The following is a 27,848-nucleotide window of genomic DNA, read 5'->3' on the forward strand; positions in this document are numbered from 1 at the left end:
AAAAAAAATGCTTAGTGAGAACATGAATTTTGTGTCCTTTTATTATCCAGTTGAATAACAAACTTGCAAGTCATAAGTGTATATCATATAGTAAAATAAAGACGAACTGAAATAAGACCACAGTATCTTTATACATTTCCTAGAAATTAATATATGAACTCTATTATGTGTTCCTTTAGACAATTCCAGGATTTTTAATTTTTTCAGTTTGGAAGGCAATTTAATAATGAACTATAATTCTGTACACTTTGGCGTGTCATAACCACTGTATAACTCCAAATGACAGAATTGGCAGATTAAGAAATACAGGCAACTGACAACCAGATTTTGGAGCATTCTTCAAAAAGTCAGGAACATACCATCTATGTCTCTGAGTAATAACTCACTGATTAAGAATTATGAACCACACTTTTGGTTCAATTCTGTTCTCATATATTTGAAGAAATATATTTAAAATGCATGAAAACTCTAAGACTCTCAGAACTCCTCATTTACCAAATATCATAAATTCAGAGGTTAGAAGAAAGAACTGAAACCAATCATTAAATATTTCCATTATTCTGAAGATGTGAATTATAATCGTTGTGTCTTTAACATTTACTTTAGTGTGCTTTTGTCATAGAGTGATTTGAAATACCATCATTTAAAAATTCAATAACTACGATTCTTTGCAATGATCAAAGTTGTATGAAAATAACCAAACCAGATACAGTATGCATGATTTGTTGTTATTTGCTATCTATCATAGTTTGCTTCATAGATTTCCTTGCAACCAAATACACTAACTATAAATGACCTAACCAATATTTCAAAAGGTTTTAGATTAGCTGACTTAGATCTAGTACTATCAAAGGTATACTTAACAGTTGATCAGCTATTAAAATTTATAAGTAATGTAAAAATCTGAAGTAGCATGAATTATTCTTCCTAATTCTATTTCCTTGTATAACATAAAATGAAATAAATTTTTAAGAGTTTTTAAAATAATTTCCTTTGAGGCCTAAAAAGGATTAAAATATCTAGTTGTCTGTTGAAATAAAACATGTTAAATGGTCTTCAATTTGACTATTAATGTGAAAAAATTAAGGACACGGTCTTTAAATAGCTGATTAAGAATGGGAAATTGGCTGAAAATATGACCCTTAATACAATCAATAGAAATGAGATCACTGGGAGAGGAAACTGATGGGGCACAAAATTCTGGTGATTCTGAGTTTCTTTTTGGACCTATAGAGTTTAAGATATTTGGCAGGGCTGCCATGTTGCACAACCCCATTTCATTCTAATGAATGGTGCCACAAGAAGTTACACAACATTGGCTTAATTCATGGGACATCTAGATGGAAACATCTGGCAGGCAGCTGGATGTAAGAGGCAAAAACTCAAGACAGATGTCAGGGTTAGAATTGCAAATATGGGAGACATATGAAATAAGAAAGTCATGGACACGGATGACATCTCCCGTGAACAGAGAGCAGAGAGAGAAGAGGGCTAAAGACAGAAACTTGAGGAAAGTCTTCCTTTAGTTGTTGGGGGAGGAAAGGAGCAAACTGAAGAGATACAAGCCTATCCTGGGGATTCCAGCTTTACTGCTTTATACCAAGCCTGCTCCCTGTACTACACCGCTGACACCACATAAAAGCCAGTGCTTGCAGCCTTCATTATTACAGTGTCAGTCCTAAAATGATCTTCTTGACTTTTCTTACACCATCTCCTCCCCACTTCCCCACACTCGACTGTCACGCCTGACCTTCCTATTTATGGTCTCACCTTATACCTTGGAAATAAAGTGCTCGGCACTGCTTTTCCAACTTAAACTTTGCACGCTTCTCATCTGTCTCAGTTTGAACTCTCCCTTGGACAACACTGTCTCCTGCTAACCTGAGGATATTCTCTGGGGCTGCATGTCGGAGTAGGGCCTTGCAAGTTCCCTTTGGCCTCTTGAGTAGGACAGATAATGTAAAACATATGCAATGCCACAGAAAGAAAAGAGTTTCAAGGAGGATGGTCACTTGGGCAGGGGCTCCCTAGTGCCTTCAAAATAAAGTCACAAATTCTTCACCTGGACTTAAGGATCATACTCCAATCAACCTTTCTAGACTTAGATACTCCTTTTTCCCTACAAGACACTACACTTGAAAATAGACTATTTGCTCTTTACCAGGTATGTTTCATATGCAAAGGCCTCTCTGCTTTTGCTCAGGCTAGCAGCAGAGACAGCTGATCCCCTATTAAATTTGGGCATGTGAATGTGACCAAGCTTGGCACAAATTCAGTTATAAGTAAGCTATTGTAGAAATAAGAGAATCTTAAGTAACAATATGGATCAGTTCCATAATAACCACCAAGGTATTGTAAGTGATCATCGAAGTCATTTTACTCAAGAACTGGGGAAAATAAAATTAGGCTATACTTCACTAAAGCTGTTACCAAAAGAAAAAAAAAGTAGTGGCTAGAGTATCCAGGTACACATTTTCAAAGACTAATGGTCCATTAAGGAATGGGAATAGAGAAGATTGTTTGGCTGCTGTTCCTCCACAACCAGGTCATCAAGCAAAGCAACAGTTGGCCCACAGGCCTCTGAATGCTCAGATGCTTTCGGGATTAGGACTGGCAACTGTCAGATGCTCAGCTGCCTGCTGACTTTAGCAAGGGCATCACTGACAACATCAAGCTCATGCTGCAGTTCATTCATGGCACTGGTTATGCTCTTGGTGTCCTTCAAGATCTGAATACTCCGTGTATACGGATTATACTTCACTCCAAATGGACGCCTGATTGTTTTGGTAAATTCTCTATTTAAGAAAAAAAATATGAGGCAATCAGTTTCTAGGGAGAAAATGATAAAAACCAAATACTGTCCGTTAGTCTAAAAATTAACATATCTAAATCTTGTGTATTCTTCAAGTCCTTTCTCAAATGCCATTAGGCTTTCCCTGTTCCTCTAGCTGGAATGAATTGCTCCTGAATAAAATGCAGAACAGTGTTTCATCTGTATCTCTTTAAGGCTTCCTAGTTGTTATATAGTAATTTGCATACAGTTTATTTTTCCTATTAGATTATAAACTCTCTGATAGGAAGGAATAGGAAGTAACCAATTTCTCAGTGTATCTGATTTATATTTGCAACACTGAACGTCATTATAAACAACACACCCTAAATATTTACTGTGAAAGAGAGATGTGTTACAGGCAAAAGGTGCCTAGTGGGCTTCTAATTATCCAGCTGCTTGCTTCTGTGACTTGTTACCATTATTGGACCTATCTTTTACAGAGGAAAATTAAGGCATGAGGAAGATATACTTTACCTCATCTTCTCCTTTGCATCTTCAAAGCTTTCAGATACAAAGTAGACATCCTGAAAAGTTGTGATGAGACACTCCTGTTTGCAGGTAATCTTAGGATCAAAGGGCTTTACTTTGGCATGTCCAGAAAGTGCGTGCTAGAGGATGAAGAGTCAGTGAATCAAAGGATACTATCTATTTTCATGATCACATTCTACACACAACTGCCAGAGCCAGCAAAACAAATGGTTTGCTATCTCTATAAACGCCCCAAGACCACTCCATTGTTCTAACACTCTTCTCCATTTAGGAGGTACCCAAGGATCTTTATTTATTTATTCCTGCATTATGGCATCTGCTTTCTACCCTGCACTAGTTATTCCTATACATGACTTGTACCCACCAGCAGGTGGTAGGCTCCTTGAGAGAAAGACTGTACCTTGGACAATATTTCATGCACATCCACCACTCAACAAACATAAGTTCATTCCTTTATTGGATAAATAATACATCTCAAAGAATTCCCTAGAAATTACTGAAGTTGTTGCTAGCACACCAAAAATGGTGAGGCAACAGCAAGACTTTGTTTTAAAATACATTTTTACTTAAAAGATATAACTATATTCTGAATAGTTATCTATATCTATTCAGAAAACTTAGGAAATAGAGAAAAATGCCTCTTAGGTAATGTTTACTGCCACCCCAAGTATTTTCCACAGTAAGCTCTTATTGAGAGCCAAAAACTAGGGCTTCCCTGGTGGCACAGTGGTTAAGAATCCGCCTGCCAATGCAGGGGACATGGGTTCAAGCCCTGGTCTGGGAAGATCCCACATGCCGCGGAGCAACTAAGCCCGTACACCACAACTACTGAGCCTGCGCTCTAGAGCCCGCGTGCCACAACTACTAAAGCCCACGCACCTAGAGCCTGTGTTCCACAACAAGAGAAGCCACCACAATGAGAAGCCTGCGTACCACAACAAAGAGTAGCCCCCACTCGCCACAACTAGAGAAAGCCCACGCGCAGCAACAAAGACCCAAGGCAGCCAAAAATAATAAATAAATAAATAATAAAAATAAATAAATTAAAATCCAGAAACTATTTCAGGTCATATCAATTACATTAAGTGAATATGGTTATGTGCAAAGATTTACAGCTCTTACTTTGAGTTCACTGATGGAAGAAAGTAAGCCAGCACCGAAGACTCTTAGCTGCCCCTCTTGTTTACATAGACCAAACTCCACAGTGAAGAAGTAGCACTGCAAAATGACATCAGTATTACTTTCACATCCTGAAGGACTCAATTTAAAACAAATTACAACTCTTAGTCACTGACCCAAAGTACCCTGGAATAAAATCCAAGACCCCCAGCATAGCTCACAAGTATTTCTACAATCTGACCTCATTCCAAACCAGACTTCTCAAACTTTTGTTCCCAGAACTCTTATACACTCTTAAAAGTTACTGAGGAGGGACTTCCCTGTTGGTCCAGTAGGTAAGACTCCACACTCTCAATGCAGGGGCCCGGGTTCGATCCCTGGTAGGGGAACTAGATCCTGCATGCATGCCTCAACTAAGAAGTCCGCATGCCGCAACTAAAGATCCCACATGGAGAAATGAAGAGCCCGTGTGTGGCAACTAAGACCCAACACCGCCAAAATAAATAAGTAAATAAATAAATATTTTAAATTACTGAGGACCCCAAAGACCTTTTGTTTATGTGGGATAGAGCTAGCTATATTTACCATATTAAAAATGTAAACTGAGAAAAATTTAAATGTTTACTAATTAATGTTAAAATTATAATAAACCATTTTATGGTAACACAAATAACATTTTAATCAAAAGTAACTATATTGTACAAAAAAACGGTGAGAGGGCTTCCCTGGTGGCGCAGTGGTTGGGAGTCCGCCTGCCGATGCAGGGGACGCGGGTTTGTGCCCCAGTCTGGGAGGATCCCACGTGCCGCGGAGCGGCTGGGCCCGTGGGCCGTGGTCGCTGGGCCTGCGCGTCCGGAGCCTGTGCTCTGCAACGGGAGAGGCCACAGCAGTGAGGGGCCCGCGTACCGCAAAAAAAAAAAAGAAAGAAAAAAACGGTGAGAAAAGTTGCATTGTTTTATATTGTCACAAATCTTTTTAGTGTCTGGATTGATATTATTTAATGTCTGGCTGGAAAACAGATGGATTCTCACATCTGCTTCTGCATTAAACCTGTCACAATAGGTTGTTTTGGTTCAAGCATGTGGAGAGAAGTCAGCCTCAAACAGATAAGTAGTTGGAAGACGGTTGAATATTGTAATAGCCTTCTCAGATAATTGTAGCTATTCTTCTTTGACACAACATCAAAACTCAACAATGGTAATTTCTTAAAGTACAGCTGTAATGTGGAATCTGAAACCATATCAATGAACTCTGTCCCTCACATTAAAATTCACTCTGCATTTTGAATGGATCTTTTACTCAAGGACCCTGTGGGGTCCCCAAACCACAATTTGAGAGCACTGTTCTAACCATCTAGCCTATTTCACACCACCTCCCCAAACCTCACACACTCTGCTCCAGCTTCTTGTCATTTCCTCAGATACACCAAGCACCTCCTGTCTTTCCTTGTGTGTCCTCATCCTGAGATGCTCTTCCTTCTTTTCCTGGCAGGTGAAAACATTACTCATCTTCCCAGGGCTGGTCCAGATGTTTATCTTCCATGAAACTTTCCACAGGCAGTTCTCTGCACTCCCAGAGCACCCTGCCTGAGCTTCTCTACAGACCTCCTTTCATTCTAACATAAGTGTCTGTGTATAAGTTCCTTGAAGGTGGGAACCAGGCCTTATTCATCTTTCTATTTCCATCATGTTTTGTACCTAGTGCTCAAAAATATTTTTAGCATCATTTTTAAGGAACCTATCATTTTTACTAAAAAAAGAAGGTATACCAACTGTTAACATTATTGTATTCTAGTGTTCTCTGTCTCTCTGCCTTTTTTTTTTTTTTTAAAGCTCAGGTCTTCTTTGGATAAGCCTTAAATGTTTACATCTTCCTTTAATGTTTTTTTAAATTATTTAAATTAAATTAAATATGAGCAAAGACAAATTTTCTAATGCTCATCTTGAGTAGGTACTTTTAAACTACACAAATACCCACATCCCACCCCAGTTAAAGATTACTGATTCATACAGCTATTTCCAGATTTATACCGTTGCTAGTTTTTGAACAGCCTCTTCTGAAGCTCCAAGAGAAGCCAGGCCAATTTCTTGGGAGAACTGAGCAAAACTAGGTTCAGCCAAAAGGGGGACATGACCCAAGAGTTCATGGCAGGTATCTCTGAAAAAGAGGTACAAGTTGTCACACTGTGCCATTTAACATAAATGCATAATCAACCATTCAATCAAATCAAAACCTGATCTTACTTTTATTCAAATTGATCAGGTGGTATTACTTTGGCAATGGACCACAAAGGACACTATTACAAAACCTTGGCCACTCACAAACACACATATGTAAGTTCATACAAATACGCACAGACATCCACATGTCAACCCCCCAACCCCCAAACCAGGTCTCTACTCAAATGTGACCTTCTCAGTCAGTCCTTTTCTGATCACCCTTTTCAAAGTAGAAACACCCCCACACACACAACTCTGTCCCCTTTCCCTACTTTATTTTTCTCCATGGCACTTATAACCATCTGAATTTTATATATATATATATTTACTTGTTTGTTTATTATCTGTATCTCCCATTGGAATATAAGCTCTATGAAGGCAGGAAACTTTGATTTTTTTCAGTCTTACATCCCCTATGCTTAGGACAGCACTTGGCACCTAATAGGTTGTCAATTAATAATGGTAATAATAATGGTTAACATGTATAGAGCATGGATCATGTATTACATGCCAGGCACCATTCAAAATGCTTTACATGTGCTAATTCGCTTGATCCTCACAAAAAATCATGACGTAGGTACCATATCGATGGATGGATGCTGCAGTAGAAGTACTTACGGCTCTGGGGTATAGAGGGGATCTGAACTGTGTCTCACATACTGTGTGCAGTGAAAAACTCGAAAGGCTAAACCTGATAAGAAATCTCTTGGTGATAAGTAACCAGCCACAGGACGGATGGAAAAACCTGTGCGCTCTGCAAAGCAAAGGAGAAAATCTTCACTAGAATAGACAATCTTACTTTTCTTTTTTAAAAAAACTCACTAACAAGATCTATTAATTTAGATCAGAACCATTTTTGAAACTATGTCATTTTTAGCCAGTACTACCTCTTGTAGTTTCTTTGTTATCTAAACTGGATGGTGCTCTTTCATTCCCCAATACCTGAGTCTGCATGCCCACTGTAAAAGTCACCTTCCACTAGGCTGCAGTGGCTCTGGGGACCTCTATAAGCTCTGATCTTGTCCTTCATTTCAAACTCTCACACTCTGGTAATTCCAGTTCCACCCCAATGCTTTGTACTTGGATTCTCCCACTCCGATGGGCAAAAGAATTTTTCACAAAGATGGAAATGTTCAACATCTAGCCTATTGCTAGCCACTAGCCACGTGTGGCTATTGAGCCCTTGAAATGTGGCTAATGTGGCTGGGGAACTAACATTTTGATTTACATTCATTTTATTTTTTTTAACTTTATTTTCTTTCTTTATTTATTTTTGGCCGCACCACGCAGCATGTGGGATCTCAGTTCCCCAACCAGGGATGGAACCCATGCCCCCTGCATTGGAAGGCAGAGTCTTAACCACTGGACCACCGGGAAGTCCCTACATTCATTTTAATTATTTAAACAACCACGGTTGTCTAGTGGCCACCATATTTGCCAGGGCAGGTAGCCCCTTCCAATTCATGTTTTGTTTGAACTGTCTTTTAATGTTGGTTTCTCTCTTTGACGCGTTCCCTTGAAACACCTTTAGCAACAAGCTCTGCAGCCTGCTCAAGCTCCAGACCCCAAGTGATCAGCTTTCAGTTTTGCATCTATAACAAAATATTGCCTCCAGATCTCATGCAAGTGTGATTTGATAACAACTTCTGTAGCATATGCTAGTCCATCTTTGTTAAGTCACACAAGGTCATGTGCTTTGGTTCTCTGCCATTCTTAATCACTATTTTTTTTAAATCTAGTTTTTGTAGGAACCACTTATATGAGTTCTTCCCTTGTAAAAACTATATTGCCCTCTCCTGTTTAGTTCTTAGTTTTGTGTATAGTGGTTGAGGAATGAGAATTATGGAGTTGAATAAATATGTATATTTTTATAACAGTCTATATAATAAATTCAAAGATAGTAATTTCAGATCATGATGGAAATAAGATAAACTCCCTTTGGGTCAAAAACATAATGCCTATGTTTTTCCCTAAGGTTCTAATCTGCTGAGATCAAAGGGGGATATTTATTTTTCTTACATATTGTAGATCCTGGAGATCACTGATCCTTTTACTTCCTATACTAGTGAGAAAAAATAAGGAAGCCTGGACCAAGTAAGCATGATGAACTAAAAGGAGCAAAATTGTCCTTAGTCTTTGTTTATGCTTCTATTAACACATCTTCTTCTTTGAGAAAACGATAGAATCTTAGTGTGGAAAGGGGCTTCAGCGATCATTTACTCCAACCTTCCCAAAGGTGCTTGAATCTCCTCTATCACATCCCTCTAGTGGGTGTGGAACTTTTGCATGAACATCTCCATGGATGTGGAACTAACCATCTCATGAGCCTGTCCCATTTTCAAATGGCTCTTTTAACAGGATCTTGTCCGTTTCGAACTAAAAGTTTGCTCTTTCTATCCGACTGTCCTTTACTTCAGAGCCACATAGGAATCCCTCTATAACATAAGATGACCTTCAAATATTTAAATAAATCTATAAAGTCCCCTAAATTTCCAGGTTAAACACCCTGAGAATCCTTCAAATTTTATTTATATGATACATTTTCCAATCCTCTTACAATTCTGCTCACTTTCCTCTACATTCGCTCCAGGTTATGAACGTCCCTCTTCAAATGTGGTGCCTGGAGAATTGCCAGGACAGAATACAGAAAAATTCTGACCTCCCAAATAACTGGACTTTAGTCCTCTATTAAAAATTCTATTGTGATTGAAATGGAGTTCAATATTCCCCTTACAAAAAATTAATCATTTCATTACCTTTTAAAAAGTTTGAGACATCTTCCAATTGTGGGATATTATCTTCCCGGTATCCACAGTATTTAGAAAGCAAAGGTAAGTTTTTGAGATACTCTCTGCAAGCATGGGTTGGGTAAAGTTTGTTGAGCTCTCGGAACACAGTTCCCCAGGTCTTAATCTCCTCCTCAGTGAATTCAACGTTAGGAATGGGGTCTCCACTAATGAGATAAAGAGAAGTTATCTTGAATTAGCATCCAATAAACAGTAGCACGTATCTTGTTTTCTATTTACTATATAGGCATAATTTACTCCATTTATTTCATTAGTTCAAAGTTGAATAAGTTATTTTTATAGTACACTTACTGTTTATAGTTCATAGCCAAGTCTGCAAAATACTTTCGTCTTTTACGATAGACATTGTCTTTGAAGCCCTGATAATTAAAGAAAAGTTTTTAAATATGCATACTAAAAAATACTTAACAAATGACTTAGAAAACATTTCATTATTATTCAAGTGACTATACTGAAGGGCTATATAACTGTTATTTTGAGCAAGCACTGTTTAGAAATTTATGATCATTTTTCTTTTAAAGTCAACATTATATGACAGATTCATATGATAGTGGCTGCAAAGATAAAAGGTACTATAGATTCAAAAATACTACAGTAGCTACAAAAATAAAATAGTTTGAGGAAAAAGAAAAGCACCACCCTAGTTAAAATACATGGCTCTTTTCCAAGGGTGAGTTTTTTCTTAATCATTTGACTACATCTTCAGTTATATTTTCCTGTAATTAGTAACAAAGTAGTAATTACTAATATTTGAAATCATGGCAACTGAATCTAGCTTCAGATTTTATTGCAAAATGCAGACATATTAATCATTTGTAGAAGCAATTAATGATAAAAAGATAGAAGAGATAGTAACACTAGAATTTATACCTATGAAAAATATTTAAGAAAAAAATAGACAAAATAAGGCATCAAAAAGCAAATCTTAGGAGGAAATAGCCAATAATACAAAATAGGAAAGAAGGGGAGGACACTTGAAAGGAAAGAATGAGACTTGTGTGTTTAACACAGATTTACAAGTCCCTACTATGCACCTGGCCTTGTGCTGAAATTCAGAGAAACACAGCACAATCTGGATCTTCAAGGCGTTTACTTTAACCAATTGTTTTGAAACAATATGGTAAGTGCCTTATTACAGACAGGCACAAAATACCACTTGAACTCAAAAAGAAACTCATAATCCAGAGTATGCGAAGAGGGTAGTGGGGGTCAGGAAAGGGTCCCTAGCAATGACTCCTAAGCTAAAAGAGGAGTGGAGAGAGCCAGGGGGAGAAGGACAGAAAGCACAGCACCAAGGACAGCGCAGAAATGAAAAACAGCATGTTGCACCTAAGAAAGTACAGGTAATCCAATGTTGCTGGAGCCTGGAGAGTGAGGTGGAGCACGGTGAAGACTAGTTATGGGTCTGCTAGTAAAGGTCTGTTTGAGAGCTTGGATTTTAGTCTTGGGGTAATTGGAAGCCATTGGGTTTTTAAAAAAAATAAATAAATAACAGCTTTATCAAGATATAACTCACATACCTTAAAACTGACATTTTAAAGTGTACAATTTAGGGGGGTTTAGGATATTCACAGTGTTGTGCAACCACCTCCACCATAATTTCAGAACACTTTATCACACTGAAAAAAAACACCCTACTCATTCGCAGTCTATCCTCATTTTCCCTCACCCCCAGCCCTGGCAAACAGTAATCTACTTCCTGTTGCTATGAATTTGCCGCTTCTGGATATTTCATGTAAAAGAAATCACACAATGTATGGCCTTTTGTGACTGGTTTCTTTCACTATCACAGTGTTTTCAAGGTTCACCCCTGTTGTAGCATGTTGAGTAATTCATGCTTTTTTATGGCCATTAATATCCATGTTGGGGACATACCATGCTTTATTTATCCATTCACCAGTGGATGGATATTTGGGTTGTTTCCACTTTTTTGCTACTATGAATAATGCTTCTATGAACATTTGTGTACAAGTTTTTGCGTGGGCTTATGTTTTCAGTTTTCTTAGATCTGTACTGAGGTACCATTGGTGATTTTTAGGCACAAGAGGGATAACGGTTATACTGAGGCTTTAGATCGTTCTAGTGACTATGAGGACAGGTTTGAGGCGGCAAGGCTGGAGGCAGGAAGACCAGTTAAGGGATGTGGTAGTAAGAATAAACAAGGAACAAATTAAAGAAATATCTTGGAGGTGAAAATCAGCAGGACTTGGTAGTAGGTCAGTAAAACTGATTTACACACCTTTCCGTAAACATGCCCCAGATTTTCTTGCCTCTGAACCTTTGCTCATTTTGCAATGAACTGTCCTTCCTCTCCATCTCTTTCCTGCCAAGATTCTTTAAGGCCAAGTTAACAAGGTTGCCTTTCTCTGACCTCTTCAGCTAGAAGTGTTTGTACTCTCTTGTGTATATCTCAAAGCAGTCTGTTCATGCTACTTAGCACACTTTTCATACTTAAATCTTGTACGTGCGTTTATATATATGTGTGTGTGTGTGTGTGTGTGTGCTTTACTTTGTCAACTTGACTGGAAGCTCCCAGAGGGCAGGTACAGCAAATTATTAATTCCAATACTTACTCAATAAGATATTATAGAATAAATGGATGGATCGGCTGGGGTTGTCTAAGGCAGTATACGGTCACATTCACACAGCTAATAAGTGATAGAAGCTAGATTAAATCCCTGGTCTGTGCAACTCTACTGCTGACTCTCTTCTCTCCTCCCCTCCTAGGATCCTAGAGCTCCATAAGAAGTCCTAATGCTCTAGACTTACTAATTCTCCAACTCATGCCTGTACTGTATCCCATATGATTTTCCAAGGAAACAGCTTCCTAATTCATCAACTGCATAATAAACCAATTATGCTGAGCAGTGTGGGTGATGATTTTCCCCTTCCTATCTTTACTCCCCTCTCCAATAGCCCATGCCCATTTTGATAGAAACCGACTGCAGATACGGTGTTCACTGTAGTGTAATTCTTGGAATAGCTCTTAGTAATACGAATTCCAGGCATGACACAGATGTTTTGGAGCCAATGAAATTGGATGCTCTTCAGTCACTTGGTTTCAAGTCCACCAACATGAAGGACTAATAACACTTCCTGAAACCCAGATTAATCAAGATCCTATTTAGTCTAGAATAAGCACTTTCTCCAGAAAAGAAAAATAATACCCTTAATTTTTTAGTTTGCTTTAACTTATTTTCATGAAAATATTTATTTAAAATATTTACAGGATGGTCAGCATCCAGTTCAGATCCATACATCAGAACTCTGTTAGCACAATGGTCCAGGTCAGAAATCTTCTTTGGAAACCAAGGAACAGTTTCCATACCTGAAAAATACAAAAAACACTAACAGTTGAAGAGACCATCTTAAATTAGGCAATAAAGAAAAAGAAATTAAGAAAGTCATAAATGCATTTGGATGAGATTTTTAATTTTAGCTTGTACGTTGAGGCACAATGTATACAAGTAAATTGGTCTAGTTTTAATAAGTAAATCTTATTCAAAGTTTTTGAGTTTAAAAATATTTTAAGCCTTAATTTCCTAAGCATTGCAGAAATGATGCACTTTAGTAATAGACCAAAAGTTCAAAAAAATATAAGCTACATATTTAGCTAGTCTTAAAGAGTAAGGCTAATTTTTTTTTTTTTTTTTTTTTTTTGGCAGTACGCGGCCCTCTCACTGTTGTGGCCCCTCCCGTTGCGGAGCACAAGCTCCGGACGCGCAGGCTCAGCGGCCATGGCTCACGGGCCCAGCCTCTCCGCGGCATGTGGGATCTTCCCCGACCGGGGCACGAACCCGTATCCCCTGCATTGGCAGGCGGACTCTCAACCACTGCGCCACCAGGGAAACCCCAAGGCTAATTTTTAATTAGCAAATTTAATTAAAACTCTGAATGTTTATTTTTGTTGATTAAAAGGATCTTAGAGATCATTTATGTCTTTGCCACTTTGATCTTCTCACTATCCCTCATACATACACGCTCTCCTAAAACTCTGAGATTTGTGAATGCTGGTCTTCTCCCTGGAATACCTATCCCATCCCACATCCTGCTGCACCTCATCCTTCTGTTTTCTTGAGAATATCCTTCTCCTCCTTCAGGACCCAAATCAAATGAGCTTTCCCTGACCCTGTAGGTGGCGCTAATTCTCTATCATCTGGGTTCCCATGACTAGGACTCCAATTCTCTGAAAGCTTTTACTATGTTTTACTATAATGTATCTGCATATGGCTGTCTTACAGAAAAGAATGGGAACGACTCCAGGGTAGGACTATTTCTTTTTGTATCCCCATTTCTTAGTAGAATTATCTGATACAAGTTGGTGTTCCCTAAAAATCAGCTGAACTATTTAGACTCTATAAAACTCTTCATTTGCCAGAGAGGTGAAGTAACTTATCCAAGATCATTCATCTCTAATGGAACAGAGAGGACTAGGACTCAATTCTTTTTGCTCCAGTTTAATGCTCTAACATACCCAGAAGTGATATTCAAGAGATTCAGCAACAAAACAACAGGGGCACCAATCACTCAAAATAGACACAAGCAGAGTCCCAGGCTCCTGCTCTATCAGGTGTTAATCTAGTTGTTTGTGGTGGCCACAGGACTCCTAGGGGAGAACTGGGGGCACATGGGCTTCAGGCATGGTGAGGAGCACTTAAGGGACTCAGGGGAAAAGCTATCTGCCAGCCAGACGTGGACGTAGAATCTTGATATTTTAATACCTTATACAGCCATATGAATACATAACAGATGACTATCAGCCCTGATTACACCCAAATATTGTGACATAATCTGAAGGGATTATTTTAAATTGAGTACCATATATAAAATGTGACTGATTTATCCATTTGTCTCTTGCCCCAAGTAAACTGCAAGGATTTTTTCACAGTAGAAGTGCTACCTGAGTATCTGAAAACTTAGAAGCTTTCCATTTGGTTTTGGTGGAAGTGAGGACAAGGAAGAATATTGTATTTCATATATAGAGTATTTCACATCATAGTTGTCAGTAATTGTCAACATTCTCAACAAATTCAAATATTCACTTAATATCTGCTAGGTATCTGCCCCGTAAGAGTTACTAAGTGCTCAGGGATTGTGAACTGGAGGTCTGTGAAATCAAGAAATGCCTGATGGGGCTTCCCCGGTGGCATAGTGGTTGAGAGTCCGCCTGCCAATGCAGGGGACACGGGTTCGTGCCCCGGTCTGGGAAGATCCCACATGCCGCGGAGCGGCTGGGCCCATGAGCCATGGCCACTGGACCTGTGCGTCCGGAGCCTGTGCTCCGCAACAGGACAGGCCACAGCAGTGAGAGGCCCTTGTACCGAAAAAAAAAAAAAAAAAAAAAGGAAATGCCTGATGATTTGGAAACTGAGAAAACAACGGATTTCTAACTATTCTAAATTCTTTCTTGTACTCAAGTTTTCCTTTCCACTTCTCTCGCCCTTGATAAAATGTTGCTTTATAATTTTTCTTTACCATTTTGAACAATTACATTTTGTATCTTCTTCATTATCAGATTGTAAGCAACTTGAATAGACAGTGTTTTACGTTTGCTTTCATGCCTTCAAGCTAAACATAAGATAGGACACACATTATGCACTTAATCTTCTGAGTAGTATTTTCACTTTTCAAACTTACCATCTTCCTTCACAGTAAAATTATCTGGTAGATTCACAGAGAGAACATTAGTATGAGACTTCAACAGATGAAAAATATCATTCAATTGTTCTCTATTGATATCACAATCAACAAAAATCTCAAACTCTGAGTTTCTTCTCTTTGATTTTCGGGACTCAATGTGTAATAGGTTCACATGCTTCTCCTGTGGAAAGCAGAGGATGAAGATCACACATGACTGCCTCAAATGGTTATAGTCTCTGAGAAGATTACCTCCATTACCACTAAAACTCAGTCTCATCACTTGTCATAATAGCCAAAGGGAAAAAAGGCTGTTTTTAGTGCCATCAACAGCAAAATAATTCCCCCTAAATATTAGGTACTATTCCAAAAAAGTTTGAAAAATTCATCACACCCTCCAGAATCTAATTAAATTAACACCCAGTAGAAAGTCCCTCAGATTGCCAGAACTGATTGGGCTTCAAATCAAAAGACTTAGTCTCCTAGATAAAAAGAACCCTTTGAAAATTCTCACAAATAAAGGCTAGGTTTTTTTTTAAGTGATCTAGTGTTAGTCCTTTCAAAAGAAAAGTCTCCTTTGCAATAATGCATTTAATACAATTAGATGAACAGCTTGAACATGGAATATTTAATACCTCCAATATCTTAAGCTACAAACTCAGTAACCAGCTGAATCAGATTGCTGCTTCTGATCTCTTCGCGTGCCAGCCTGAGCTGTGGGATCCATATGTGTAAACCTGTGGGGGGAAGGTATCTTCTCTTACCAATCTGGGTGCTGAGGAAAAGCCCTGGTGACATAATCATGAAACATAAGAACCAGTCACCCAACAGTTTTCTTCATCTAAAAAATGAGAAAGTTAGAGTAGATGATCTCCAATACTAACCAGCTGAATCTAAATTAACTTAGTGAACACCTGTGTAGCCAAGTAATCGCTGTGAAGCATACAAAGGAGGGCAAGACGTACAAGGAGTTTACAATCTAGTTGACTAACACATGAAAGACTAAGAGAAAATACAAATAGTGAGTGTTCAGGTGCAGAAGATGTTCAGAAACGGAAAAAAACATCAGGAGTTTGAGGAGGTAGAAGGTTCTATGGAGCAGATAGGAGCTGAGATGAGTCTTAAAAAATAGATAGAATAGGAAGACAGAAGGGAAGAAGTAAGATTCCAAACAGGAGGAATTGTATGAGCAAAGGTAGGGATGAGATAATTATCAGGGAACATTAACTTGATAAATAAGAAAGGAGAGTGAATGTCAGGGATGTTGGGAAATTGGAATAGGCAGGGTTTATCCTGGAACGTAGAATCTATCATGGAATCAATACAAGAGAGCCAGTTACAAAATATATTGTAATTGATCAGGAGTAAAGGAGAGTTTTATTGAATCTATTTCTTATGAATTTTTAGAATAAGAGTACATTCATAAATATTTTCCGAATGATGACTTGAATAAATATAAAGCTATAAATTATGTTTTTGGAGAAGAAGATACAAAATGTCAATTCTTCCTAAAGTAATCTAAAATTGAGTGCTATCAAAATGAAAAACCTGATGGAATTTGGTGAGGAAATGTAACTAAATAACTTAAAAGTTATTTAGTTTCTTTTCTTCTTACCTGGAAGAAAAGTTTAGTCAAGAATGTCTAGGAAAATTCAGGTAGAGTTAAAGTAATAAGTGAGACATTCCTTATCAGATATTTCAATTACAACAACAGAGGCACAGAAAGGTTAAGCAGTTTGCCCAAATGCACACAGCTAATCAGTGTAAGAGCTGGAATTCAAACTCAAGCTGTCTAGCTCCATAGTCTGTGCCCTTAAAAACTATGCTGTAATCCTGTTGTACAAGAAAAGAAGAGTCAGAATAACGGATAATATAGCTCTTCTTTGAACAAGATTTACATCATCTTTATAATGAAAACACTGAAGACTGATATAGCCAAAAATTGGGGTATAACTACGTTGTGAAGATGGGGGGAAGGGAAGTTGAGGGGCCTCTGGAAAGGGAGCTGTGCCAAGGAAGCTAATCCTTCACTTCCGCTGGAGAAAATCAATAGGTAATATCTACAAATGGAAAAAACAAGGAATAGCAGCAGAACAAGCATATTGCTTATAAATATGGACGCTACTATGAGAAAATATAGTTAAAAGCGTTGAAGATGCTTGCCCCCTATAGGCAGAGGATAAGTAAAAATAGGTGGATTCATGCCCACAACACCATTGCAGCAGTCAGAAGAACGAATGAGATGGATACGTAGCTGCACGGGTAGGTCTTCAAAACACAGTGCTGAGTAAAAGAAAAAGTGTATGTACAATAACATTTATATAAATTACCAGTCCATGCACATGCAGAAACTCAACATAGATTCTAAGTAACATAAAAAACAATTCAGTGTGTAGATCAAACGTCTCAGAGCAGTTGTCTATCAGAAGAGAGAAATGGAGATGGAATAAAACAGGAGGAGGCTGTATACATCAGTGATGACAGTGTCCACGTGATTTAAGGAGTGTGATTAGCTCAACCCTCTGCACCTAGGTCAACATAAAAATTAAATGGAATTTAGGAATGAAGAGAGATGAAGCAGAAGACTGCTATTTTCTTTATAAGCTTTATAGTGTGGGGTTGACTTTTTAAACCATGCACAAGTATTATTTGATTAAAGACAAAATAAAAAAGAAAGTTGATGGAAGAAATACAGGTATACTACTTAAAGACTCCAAGGTAATCAAAAGAAGAGCTTGCAGTAATCACGTAACTATCAAATATGGGGAGGAGAAGGAGGAAGAAGGGACGGAAGTATCAGTATCAGTATCATTCACAATAGAGAGTAAATAAATATCATGTAAATTGATAACTCAGATCAGGACAATATTTAGACATTATAAATTCACCGCTAAAAGAACTAAGAACAGAAATAGTTAAAAGAGATTGCCTCTAGGGAGTGGAACTGAGGTGCTGGGTAAAAAACTGGTGCTTTTTATCACAAACTCTTCTAGACTATTTGTTATATTTAGAATTTAAAATTCTTTGAAATATTATTTTCAAACTGCTGTTTAACAGTATATCATATGGATATAAATCTGATTTCTAAACAGCTAACATTTATTGATAATTTACTTTGAACTATCCTAAGCACTTGAAATATATTAATTTTATTAGTTCTCACAGTGACCCTGTGAGGTAGGTAGGGTTCTCATTTTATAGATGCTAAGATGAAATGCAGAGAGACTAATTAATTTGCCCACCATCACACAGCCAATAAGTGACAGAGCAAGGATTTGAACTCAGGTGGCCTGCCTTCAGGGGCTACAAGCTTAATACCGATGATGTTCTAGTAGTATAATTTAACCTGTCGCACACCTTAGGACAAGTAGTTTGTTTATAATTTTTTAATTCTTATAAATAAATCTTTGTGTCTCTTAAACTGGGTTAGGTCTCCCAGTTCAATGCTATCATAGTACCTGGTACTTCTCTTTCAGGTCAGTTTACACACATGTAATCATTTGTTTACTGAAATTATTTGTTTAGTGTCTGTCTTCTCCACTAGATTATACAAAACTGTGAGGGCTGGAACTGTGTCTGCTTTGTTAGGGTACACACCTTCATATCTAGCAGGACGTGCTGTACCTAGTAAGTACTCAGTAAAAATTCCTGTTCTAACTGACTGACCCTGATTTCCTTAGGATAGATTTATGGAAGTAAAATTACTGGGTCAAAATATGTGAACATTTTAAGACTCAAAATACATATTACCAGATTGTTTCCCTACACATCACATCAATTTTCCCTCACACCAAAGGTGTATTTAAGTGCCAAATGCATTGAAGCTTTAACAGTATGGAGTAGTATAATTGTAGAATCTTTGTTATTTTGCTATATAAAAAAATAGCATTTAATATATTATTAATGTATCATTAAATAATATCATTAAAATTTCAATATTTCATTTAATTAAAATAAAATTAAAATTTACTTCTTCAAAATCTGTAAAGTGAATCTTTCCTCCCCCATTTCTTTATTAGTTATTTGTACCTCCTCTTCTATAAATTGTTTGTATCCTTTGCCCATTTGATAGAATTGAGCAGTATTTTAGAAACTTAAGTGTTTAAAACATTTCTGTAGTCCACCTCTGAAGAATTTACAAATAATCTTACAGACCCATTTTATAAGAGTTTTATGCAGAAATACAGAGACTGCTTACCTGGAAGATTTTCAGTGCTTTTATAAGTCCTCCAACTTCATTCTTTAAGGAAAAAATGAGAGTTGCTCTTCCCTTTTCTAAGGAATGATCTTTGTTTTCCTTATTGTCTTCAATCATGATGAATTTGGTGTATGTCTCTAAAAATAAAGTATGAAAATAGAAAGCTCTAAAAAAAAGTTGTACAATGTAGACAATATTTGGTAGCATAGATAATATTTGAAACAGACAATATCTGATAACATTAACCAAGTTTTAGTTTCCTCATCTGTAAAACATGGATGTACATATATACTTTGCAAAACTGTAATGAGACCACAATAAGCTAAAACATTGCCTAGCACAGTGCCTAGAATATAAAAGGCAGACAATACATGTTAGTAATTTTCTTTTTTTTCTAATCCAATCCTTTCAGGGCATGACTCAACCCCATGGGTTGCTTGCAGTCTTCCTGACTGTTGTGGCCTGAACTGGGTACTCTTTCTCTATGAAAGCCTACCTCCTCTCCCCTTACAATTTTAGCACTTTATTGTACTGGGTTTTATTGTAGTTTCAGATGTACAACATAGTGATTCAATATTTTTATAGATTATATTCCATTTAAAGTTATTATAAAATATTGGCTATATTCCCTGTGCTGTACAATATAATCCTTGTAGCTTATCCATTTTATACATAGTAATTTGTACCTCTTAATCTCCTACCCCTATTTTGCCCCTTCATCCCCCTCTCTCCCCACTGGTAACCACCAGTTTGTTTTCTATATCTGTAAGTCTGGTTCTTCTTGTTATATTCATTCACTTGTTTCCTTTTTTAGATTCCACATATAAGTGATAACATACAGCATTTGTCTTTCTCTGTCTGACTTATTTCACTAAGCATAATACCCTCTGGGTCCATCCACGTTGTTACAAATGGCAGAATTTCATTCTTTTTTCATTATTTTTTATGGCTGTGTGATATTCCATTGTGTGTGTGTGTGTGTGTGTGTGTGTATGTATGCATATATATGCATGTATACATACATACCACATTTTCTTTATCCATTCATCTGTTGATGGACACTTAGGTTGCTTCCATATCTTGGCTATTAAAAATAATATGAACATCGGGATGCATGTATCTTTTTGAATTAGTGTTTTCACTTTCTTTGGGTATAAACCCAAGAGGAATTTCTGGATCATATGGTAAGTCTATTTTTAGTTTTTTGAGGAACATCCATACTGCTTTCCATAGTGGCTGCACCACTTTACATTCCCACCAACAGTGCAGAAGGGTTACCTTTTCTCCACATCCTTGTCATTTGTTCATTGTGTTTACACTGGGTCTTGAATGGCTTCCTCAAATGTGTCACTCATATATGTGAAATGTCTTCTAACAAGACAGCAAGCTTCTTCAGAACAGGGACAAGGCCTCCTATTTCATTTGTAAATTTAAGAGCCTGGACAGCTCTGGACACAGGTGGACTAGAAGAATAGCTGGTAGCCCAGAGAATTCTGGTTCCATATAAGTATCTACTTTCTCTCTGACGGTGGAATCCCCTAGGACATTGGCCCTTAAGTCTTTTTAGTATTGGCCTACAAGTGCCAAGTGTGTGTGTGTGTGTGTGTGTGTGTGTGTTGGGGGAAGTGAGGATTTTTTTCCTTTTTTTAATTTTTTATTTATTTTTTTATTGGAGTATAATTGCTTTACAATGTTGTGTTAGTTTCTGCTGTACAGTGAAGTGAATCAGCTATATGTATACATCTATCCCCTCCCTCTTGGACCTCCCTCCCCACCGCCATCCCACCCATCTTTGTCAACCCAGAGCACTGAGCTGAGCTCCCTGTGCTATACAGCAGGTTCCCACTAGCTATCTATTTTACACGTGGTACTGTATTTATGTCAAACCTAATCTCCCAATTCATCCCACCCTCTGCTTCCCCCCATGTCCACACGTCCGTTCTCTATGTCTGCATTTCTATTCCTGCCCTGCAAATAGATTCGTCTGTACCATTTTTCTAGATTCCACATATATGCATTAATACATGATATTTGTTTTTCTCTTTCTGACTTACTTCACTCTATATGACAGACTCTAGGTCCATCCACATGTCCATCCACATCTCTACAAATGACCCACTTTGTTCCTCTTTATGGCTGGGTAATATTCCATTATACATATGTATCACATCTTCTTTATAGGGGAGGTGAGGATATTGTGGAGGATAGATGTAGGGTACGGTAACTTTGTACTGGTGACTCTCAGTTGAGAAATAGACACTTGAGAAGTAAGATTTGGATTAATAAATGGAAACAGCATATTGAAGATTTATGGTTATTCGTTTTCTTTGGGTTATTAATTCTCCCTAATTGCCCAGTTTCATGCTGTTGTTCTAGTGGAGTTAACCTTTAACAACTTAAATTGACATAACCGATCTCACTGCCTTTCACCTGCTCTCATGCGTTGATCCAAGCCTGTAGAGCAGGTATAGTAGGATGGCGAGGGCTTGAAGCCAGATAGACTGTGTTCCAGTCCCCCACAGTTCAAATTTCCCTTACTCGTGGAAGCCTTCCCTGACCCCCCCAAGTCAACCCCTAGTGTTGGTTCTCATGGCACCAGATACTTCCCATTCATAACAACAGTCGCAGGTGCAGCTGTAGCTCTGTATATGGTTGTGTCTGCCTCTTCAACTAGCCTGTGTGCTCTGTGGGGGCAGAGATCACGTATGCTTTTATGCACCATTGTGAGTACCTAACACAGTCTCTGCACGTAACAGGGACTGGATAGATGTCACTGAATGAATAAATGAAGGAAAGATTGATTACAGACATGGTCCCTACCCTCAGGGAACTAAAAGTCTCATAGAAAGAGAATGAAGGGTAAGCACTGTAACAGGAACACAGATGGTGGCGTGATGGCAGTGGCTAGATTAATTATTCTGGTACGTGTTCAGAGGTGCTTCACTGAAGATGTGTTTGAATTAGGTCTTAAAGAAAAAAGAGGAAAGAGTCCATGAGGAGATGAAAGACAAAGGATGAGGAGGTGACCAACCACAGATCAATGAGGGATCATGTAGGCAAGGTAAGTGGGGCCAGATCCTTCAAAAGGCTCTGCAGTTAATGCAGAGGAGTTTGGACTTGATCTTCTATGCACATCCAAATACCCATCTCAGGACCATGGCAAGTCTGATCAAAGGCTAAATGAGAAAAGTTAGGACAAGGTAGTTTTCCATTAAGCTAAATTCCTGGCTTTGAAATGCTTTTCTATAGGATGATGAGGAGCTTCATGAATTTCTGTCCTTCTGACCGGAGAACTATTGTGAGTTTTCTCTTTCTGCCATAAAGCCTTTTTCTTAACCCATACTGTATAACATTTGGGGTATCTTATAAGAGGCATCCCCAAGAGCCCTATCTGGCTTGATAGAGGGTATAAAGTACCAAATATGGCTCAGTAATTTTCAACTGTATGGTAATAAACAATAGTCTGCTACTAATCTGCTAATGGAATACAATTTTCTGTTTCAGAATTCAGTCTTTCTGATAGCTTTGGAATTGTTTAACAAATATTTATCAGGCACATACTAAGTTGAAGGACTTCTACATATAAGTTCAGATAGTATGGAGATAAGAAAGAAATTCCCACTCTATGCTAACAAGATTCCATCCATTCTTAGCAACCCAAGAGGTGGGTAAGGGAACCGATATTTGTCAAATGTCTATATATATCATGCACTAATATTATCCCATATAATTCTCATAAAATCTTGGTGGAGGGGGATAGGAATTATATTCATTTTATAAATGAGAAAACTGAAGCTCAGAGAAACTAACTAACCTGTCCATGGTGACACAGCTAGAGAATGTAAGAACACATATTTAAAACTGTGTCCTTCGGGGGTGGGGGAAGGGTAAGCTGGGACGAAGTGAGAGAGTGGCATTGACATATATACACTACCAAACGTAAAATAGATAGCTAGTGGGAAGCAGCAGCATAGCACAGGGAGATCAGCTCACTGCTTTGCGACGACCTAGAGGGGTGGGATAGGGACAGTGGGAGGGAGGCTTAAGAGGAAGGGCATTTGGGGACATATGTATGCATATGGCTGATTCACTTTGTTGTACAACAGAAAATAACACAGAATTGTGAAGCAATTATACTCCAATAAAGATGTATTAAAAATAAAAAATAAATTAAAAAATAAAACTGTGTCCTTGGAAATATGAATGTTAACATATGGATCTAATTTCACAAGCATTACCCTAAAAATGTTCAGAAAGTAGAACAAAATTCCTGGGATCTAGTTGAAAGCTGACTTCTCAGATGAACTAGACATCTACTTTGGCATCTCTCAACCACTTATTTACACTGCAAAACAGTGTAAGGAAATATCTAATCACTGTCTAACACTTGTCAGTGTATGACCTTGGGCACACTACCTAACTTTTCTAATACAGCAAAGTAACCAAACAGTTAACCGAAACTCATGGCATCCAAAAACTCCCTTATACTTTTTTTTTTTTTTTTTTTTTTTTGCGGTATGTGGGCCTCTCACTGTTGTGGCCTCTCCCGTTGCAGAGCACAGACTCCGGACGCGCAGGCTCAACGGCCATGGCTCACGAGCCTAGCCGCTCCGCGGAATGTGGGATCTTCCCAGACCGGGGCACGAACCCATGTCCCCTGCATCAGCAGGTGGACTCTCAACCACTGCGCCACCAGGGAAGCCCCCTTATACATTTTAAAACACATAATGTTACTTGGTATTCTGGTGTTTTCCCCACAGAGGAAACTAGGCTATTTCAGGCACCAAGAAGAGACTGAGATATATAATTCAAAATTTAACAAATACTTATTGATTCATTGAGTTTAAAATCAAAACTGCTTAGATATTTCTAATTGTGTCAATTTATTCTCTACAACTAAAACCATCTCTATGTCAAATGCTTTAAAACCAAATGACCAGTTAAACTTAATAATAATGTGCATTTTTCTGTGATTCAAATGATTACTAATGGTAAAACAAATGAAATTTCAACCCAAGCACATTGACATACCATAGTCAGTGTTAGGGCAGTAAAGATTAAAAAACAAAGAAGACTGTTTGCCTCCAAGGAATTCACAGATTTATTATGAGGGAAGGGGAGGAGGAGAGGCTGACTTTCCAGTAAGACCAAATAAGGAGAAGAGAACGGTATCCTGAGATCCCGGCTATGATATCTGAGGAGCACACGAAACCCCACCTACTTTCCAACCCCATGACCAATATCCCATGAGATTCTGAAGATGATTGGAGATGACTTCTGGCCCGTCCCTAAGTCTCTGAACAGAAAAGATTTATGGATGGGAAGCAAGACATCCTAAGAGAGATTTTCAGCTTCAAAGGAATTGACCGTTTCTTAAGGTAAACTTAATTATACACAGGAAATTCTGAATTGGTGGCTCTGGGGCTAAAAATTCAGGGATGGTCTCAGATACGCATTCTTAAAATGCTTTTGGAGATGTGAAAACTTTTGGAAACATTTCTTACGTGTCTAACCATCACTCAAAGACCATGCACTTTTTTTTCTTCCAGAGTATGGGTGACTTTGTCCTATAGTATACAGTTGCCAACAATAAGAGAGATGTAAAATAATAAAGCAAATTGCTAGTAATAAATCCAACTACAAATCCATGTAGGCAAGCTATAATTTCTATGTGCATTAATTTCCTTATTTGCAAAATTAAGGATGGAGGCTAATTAGCACCAATTTCATGGCTATAAGGAGGAGGAGTATAATATATGAAACCCTTAGAACAGATGCTGACCTACACTAAGTACTCAATAAATATTAGCTCTAATAATGGGAAGTGCATCCCAAATTTCCCAATCTTCATAAATCTTCATAAAAAGAAAATGTTAAATGTAATAAAGTGGACATTCTAAACTTTCCTGGCTAAACATTTTTCTTACCCTGGGAATTAAGCATTCACAAGATAGTTATAAACCTAATTCTTATAGTAATTTCTTATAGTAACAAGCACATGGAAAGGTTGTGTTATGACTTAACATTTAAGTATTGTTTTGTCTTAAGGTGATTTTCAGTTTCATTAGTTTATTTATTTTGAAACGCAAGTGTATTAAGTTCCAAATCTCAAGTGAATAATTTAGCAATTCTTTTGCAAACAAACAGATGAAGACTCCAAAGTACAATTTACTGAATCAGCCTATATTTACTGAGTCCCCATTTTCCCTCATATTGTCACCATAACCCGCTGGAGTAAAAGGATTCTGCAAATATAACCTATTTCCTGGTCTACCACTATTTTCATAATGTAAGCAAACTTTAACAACTGGGAGCAAGGATCAGAGAACAGGAAAGAAAAGTGATTTTTGCCAGTCGGTGGTAACAGAATTTACCAGACAGAATTTCAGATCTCCTGATAGGTCATCCTTCAACGATCCCTCAGAGCTTAGAATGCTCTTCATATAAAACTATATCAAGATTTTCTTTCACATTTCAAAACCGACCCTTAAGCTCCCCTGGCAGGAGCCATTATAAGAAGGTACTAATAGCCATGGCTAATCTAACTCCAACCTTTTGGGGTTCATAATTCTCTTTTTCCCCTGGTTCTAAAATGGATCTAGTTTTGCCACCAACATTTCCCTAATGGGTGGGGGCAAAGGAAGATGAAGGATACATGAATGGAATATTTATGATGAGTAAGGCATTTTACATTGAGATTTGGAAATATTCCTGTCCCTCTTGTTAAGTCAATGTTAAGAATGAAGTTTCTCAAAAGAAACTTCTGCTTAGAAACTAGAAGAAAAGAATTCTCACCCCTCCCCCACACCCACCCCAAAATAAGCTTAAGAGCACAAGGCTTTGACCTTTACTAAAATTTGGCCACAGCTTGGCCTGATAGACAGAACTTATTAAGCGTCTTTATTCTGTCTTTATCGTTACTCCCAAACCCCTTTCAGAACCTCATTATTTCCTCCATCACTTTTTTTCCTTTCCCTCTTCTGGCTACCTACCCCCTCCTACTCCTTCACGGGCAAACCCCACAGTACTAGCCTGGTAAGATAAAAGGCTACGAAGTGTCCAATGGGTCGCACTTGTTTGGATCCATGTCTCATGAAGAAGTATATATTTTACTTTTAAAGCAATACTCTAATAGGCCAATGCCAACTGGTACTTCCCCTTTTTCTGTGAGAGGCTGGAAGTCATTCTCCTATCGAGTTTCCTGACTTGACTAAAGATGCACTGGTGTGCAGGACCTGCCATTGGAAATAAGGAACACATACCAAGAAGTCTGTCAGAAGATCAACAGCCCCTTAGTATAGTAGAGGTCAATTGACTAACTCTTTTCTCCCCTTAGTTTAATCAGTAACAGTGTAATTTAAATTTCTATGATCTAGGAAGCACAAAGCACTATCGAATTAAAGTATTTTGAAAGCATGGATGCTGTTTGAAGACAGAACTAAAAGCTTTGGGAAAGACTGGTGTGTAAGGAGAGAATCCTCCAGAGAATCTTGATTTTCTTTTCTGAATGGGGGAAGGGAAAGAGGATGAAAGTAAAGATGAAATATAAAAGAGAACATGAAAAGCATTATTTCAGGAAATAATGGCACCAGCAAAGAAAATGGAAATAGAAGATACATCCCTGCCTGAAGATAATCTAATGATAATAATACGTGTACAAATGAACTCCAGTGATCAGATTCACAGGCCACAGATTATAGCTTTACAGAACCATTTATAGTTAATTTAAGCTGTGCTCACTTCTACTTTTAAACCAAATAAGTGAATTCCATCCTTCTTTGAGAACTGACAGGCACAAACTTTCACTGGGCTAGAAAGTTCGACTCTAGTCTTCTTCCCCCAAGTCAACTAGAGTAGAGCATCAGTGGGGAGTTAATTTGAAACTCCTGAAAACCAAATGGTCAGAGGCAAGGTTAAACTTACCTGGACTATTAACAGGCTCTGAACTACTAGGTCCTATGCTTCTTTGTCAGTTGTAACCTTGCACCCCAGCTCTTAGTCCCATGTTGGGGTGGAGGTGAGGAGATGTGATGTTGAAAGGCTTTGCCTCAGAGACTCCCTTTTCTTTGAGGGTGTCTAAGGGAAGGTTCCCTTTATAGGAGGAGAAGGAAAAATGAGATGTTGCCATTTGACGGAGAAGAGAAAGAAGAATGTGTCTGTTTCTGCTAGCATAGAGGAATCACACTGACTTGGGTTCAACTCTGAACCTCAGTTTCCTCATCTGTAAAATTCAAGAACTATCTACCTCACAGGGTTTGCTGGGGAGGTGAAATCAGATGACATGTAAAGAGCCTGTTTCTGGCACAGGGGAAGCCCTCAAAATTAGTGTCTTTTCTCCCCAAAGAGGGTAAGAGGAAAGGAGAAGAGTGAGTGACCACAGGAGTACGACTTTGATTTCCCAGGCCCAGCTCCCCACGGGCATTTACCTCCTGGAGGATGACCCTGCCTCTTCCTCGAGCCAGCCCAGTGCCCCCAAATCCGCGACGGTGGTCCCTGGTCCCAGTGAGAAGGGGCCAACCCCACTCACCTCGGGCGCTGCTAGCAGT

The 27,848-nt window shown here is 38.2% G+C and overlaps 1 protein-coding gene across 3 annotated transcripts; it reads right to left on the bottom strand.

Annotated features, from left to right (window-relative positions):
• Positions 1–39: 39 nt before the first annotated feature.
• Positions 40–27,848, bottom strand: TPH1 (tryptophan hydroxylase 1). Of its 3 annotated transcripts, XM_060018570.1 has the most exons (12): positions 27,830–27,848; positions 27,226–27,393; positions 19,303–19,439; positions 15,105–15,288; positions 12,695–12,795; positions 9,759–9,826; positions 9,417–9,613; positions 7,279–7,414; positions 6,472–6,598; positions 4,445–4,540; positions 3,308–3,441; positions 40–2,795 (listed from the first exon to the last, which is right to left on the bottom strand). In XM_060018570.1, exons 3-12 carry the CDS (start codon positions 19,417–19,419, stop codon positions 2,621–2,623), a joined length of 1,335 nt encoding a protein of 444 aa, XP_059874553.1. In that variant the 5' UTR covers positions 19,420–19,439; positions 27,226–27,393; positions 27,830–27,848; the 3' UTR covers positions 40–2,620. The 3 variants fall into 3 exon arrangements, with proteins under 3 accessions (XP_059874553.1, XP_059874554.1, XP_059874552.1); XM_060018571.1 differs by lacking the exon at positions 27,226–27,393 and having other exon boundaries at positions 27,830–27,841; XM_060018569.1 differs by lacking the exons at positions 27,226–27,393; positions 27,830–27,848 and adding an exon at positions 27,729–27,821.

The sequence above is a fragment of the Delphinus delphis genome, chromosome 8 (assembly GCF_949987515.2).
Source record: "Delphinus delphis chromosome 8, mDelDel1.2, whole genome shotgun sequence".
Classification (NCBI taxonomy): Eukaryota; Metazoa; Chordata; class Mammalia; order Artiodactyla; family Delphinidae; genus Delphinus; species Delphinus delphis.

Coding starts and splice junctions, on each gene's coding strand:
- TPH1 (XM_060018570.1), bottom strand. CDS start 19,419: ATGATTGAAGACAATAAGGAAAACAAAGATCATTCCTTAGAAAAGGGA. Junction 6,599..7,278: donor CCCCTCTATACCCCAGAGCC/GTAAGTACTTCT, acceptor CCTCTTTTTCAG/AGATACCTGCCATGAACTCT. Junction 2,796..3,307: donor GATGCAAAGGAGAAGATGAG/GTAAAGTATATC, acceptor TTTCTTAAATAG/AGAATTTACCAAAACAATCA.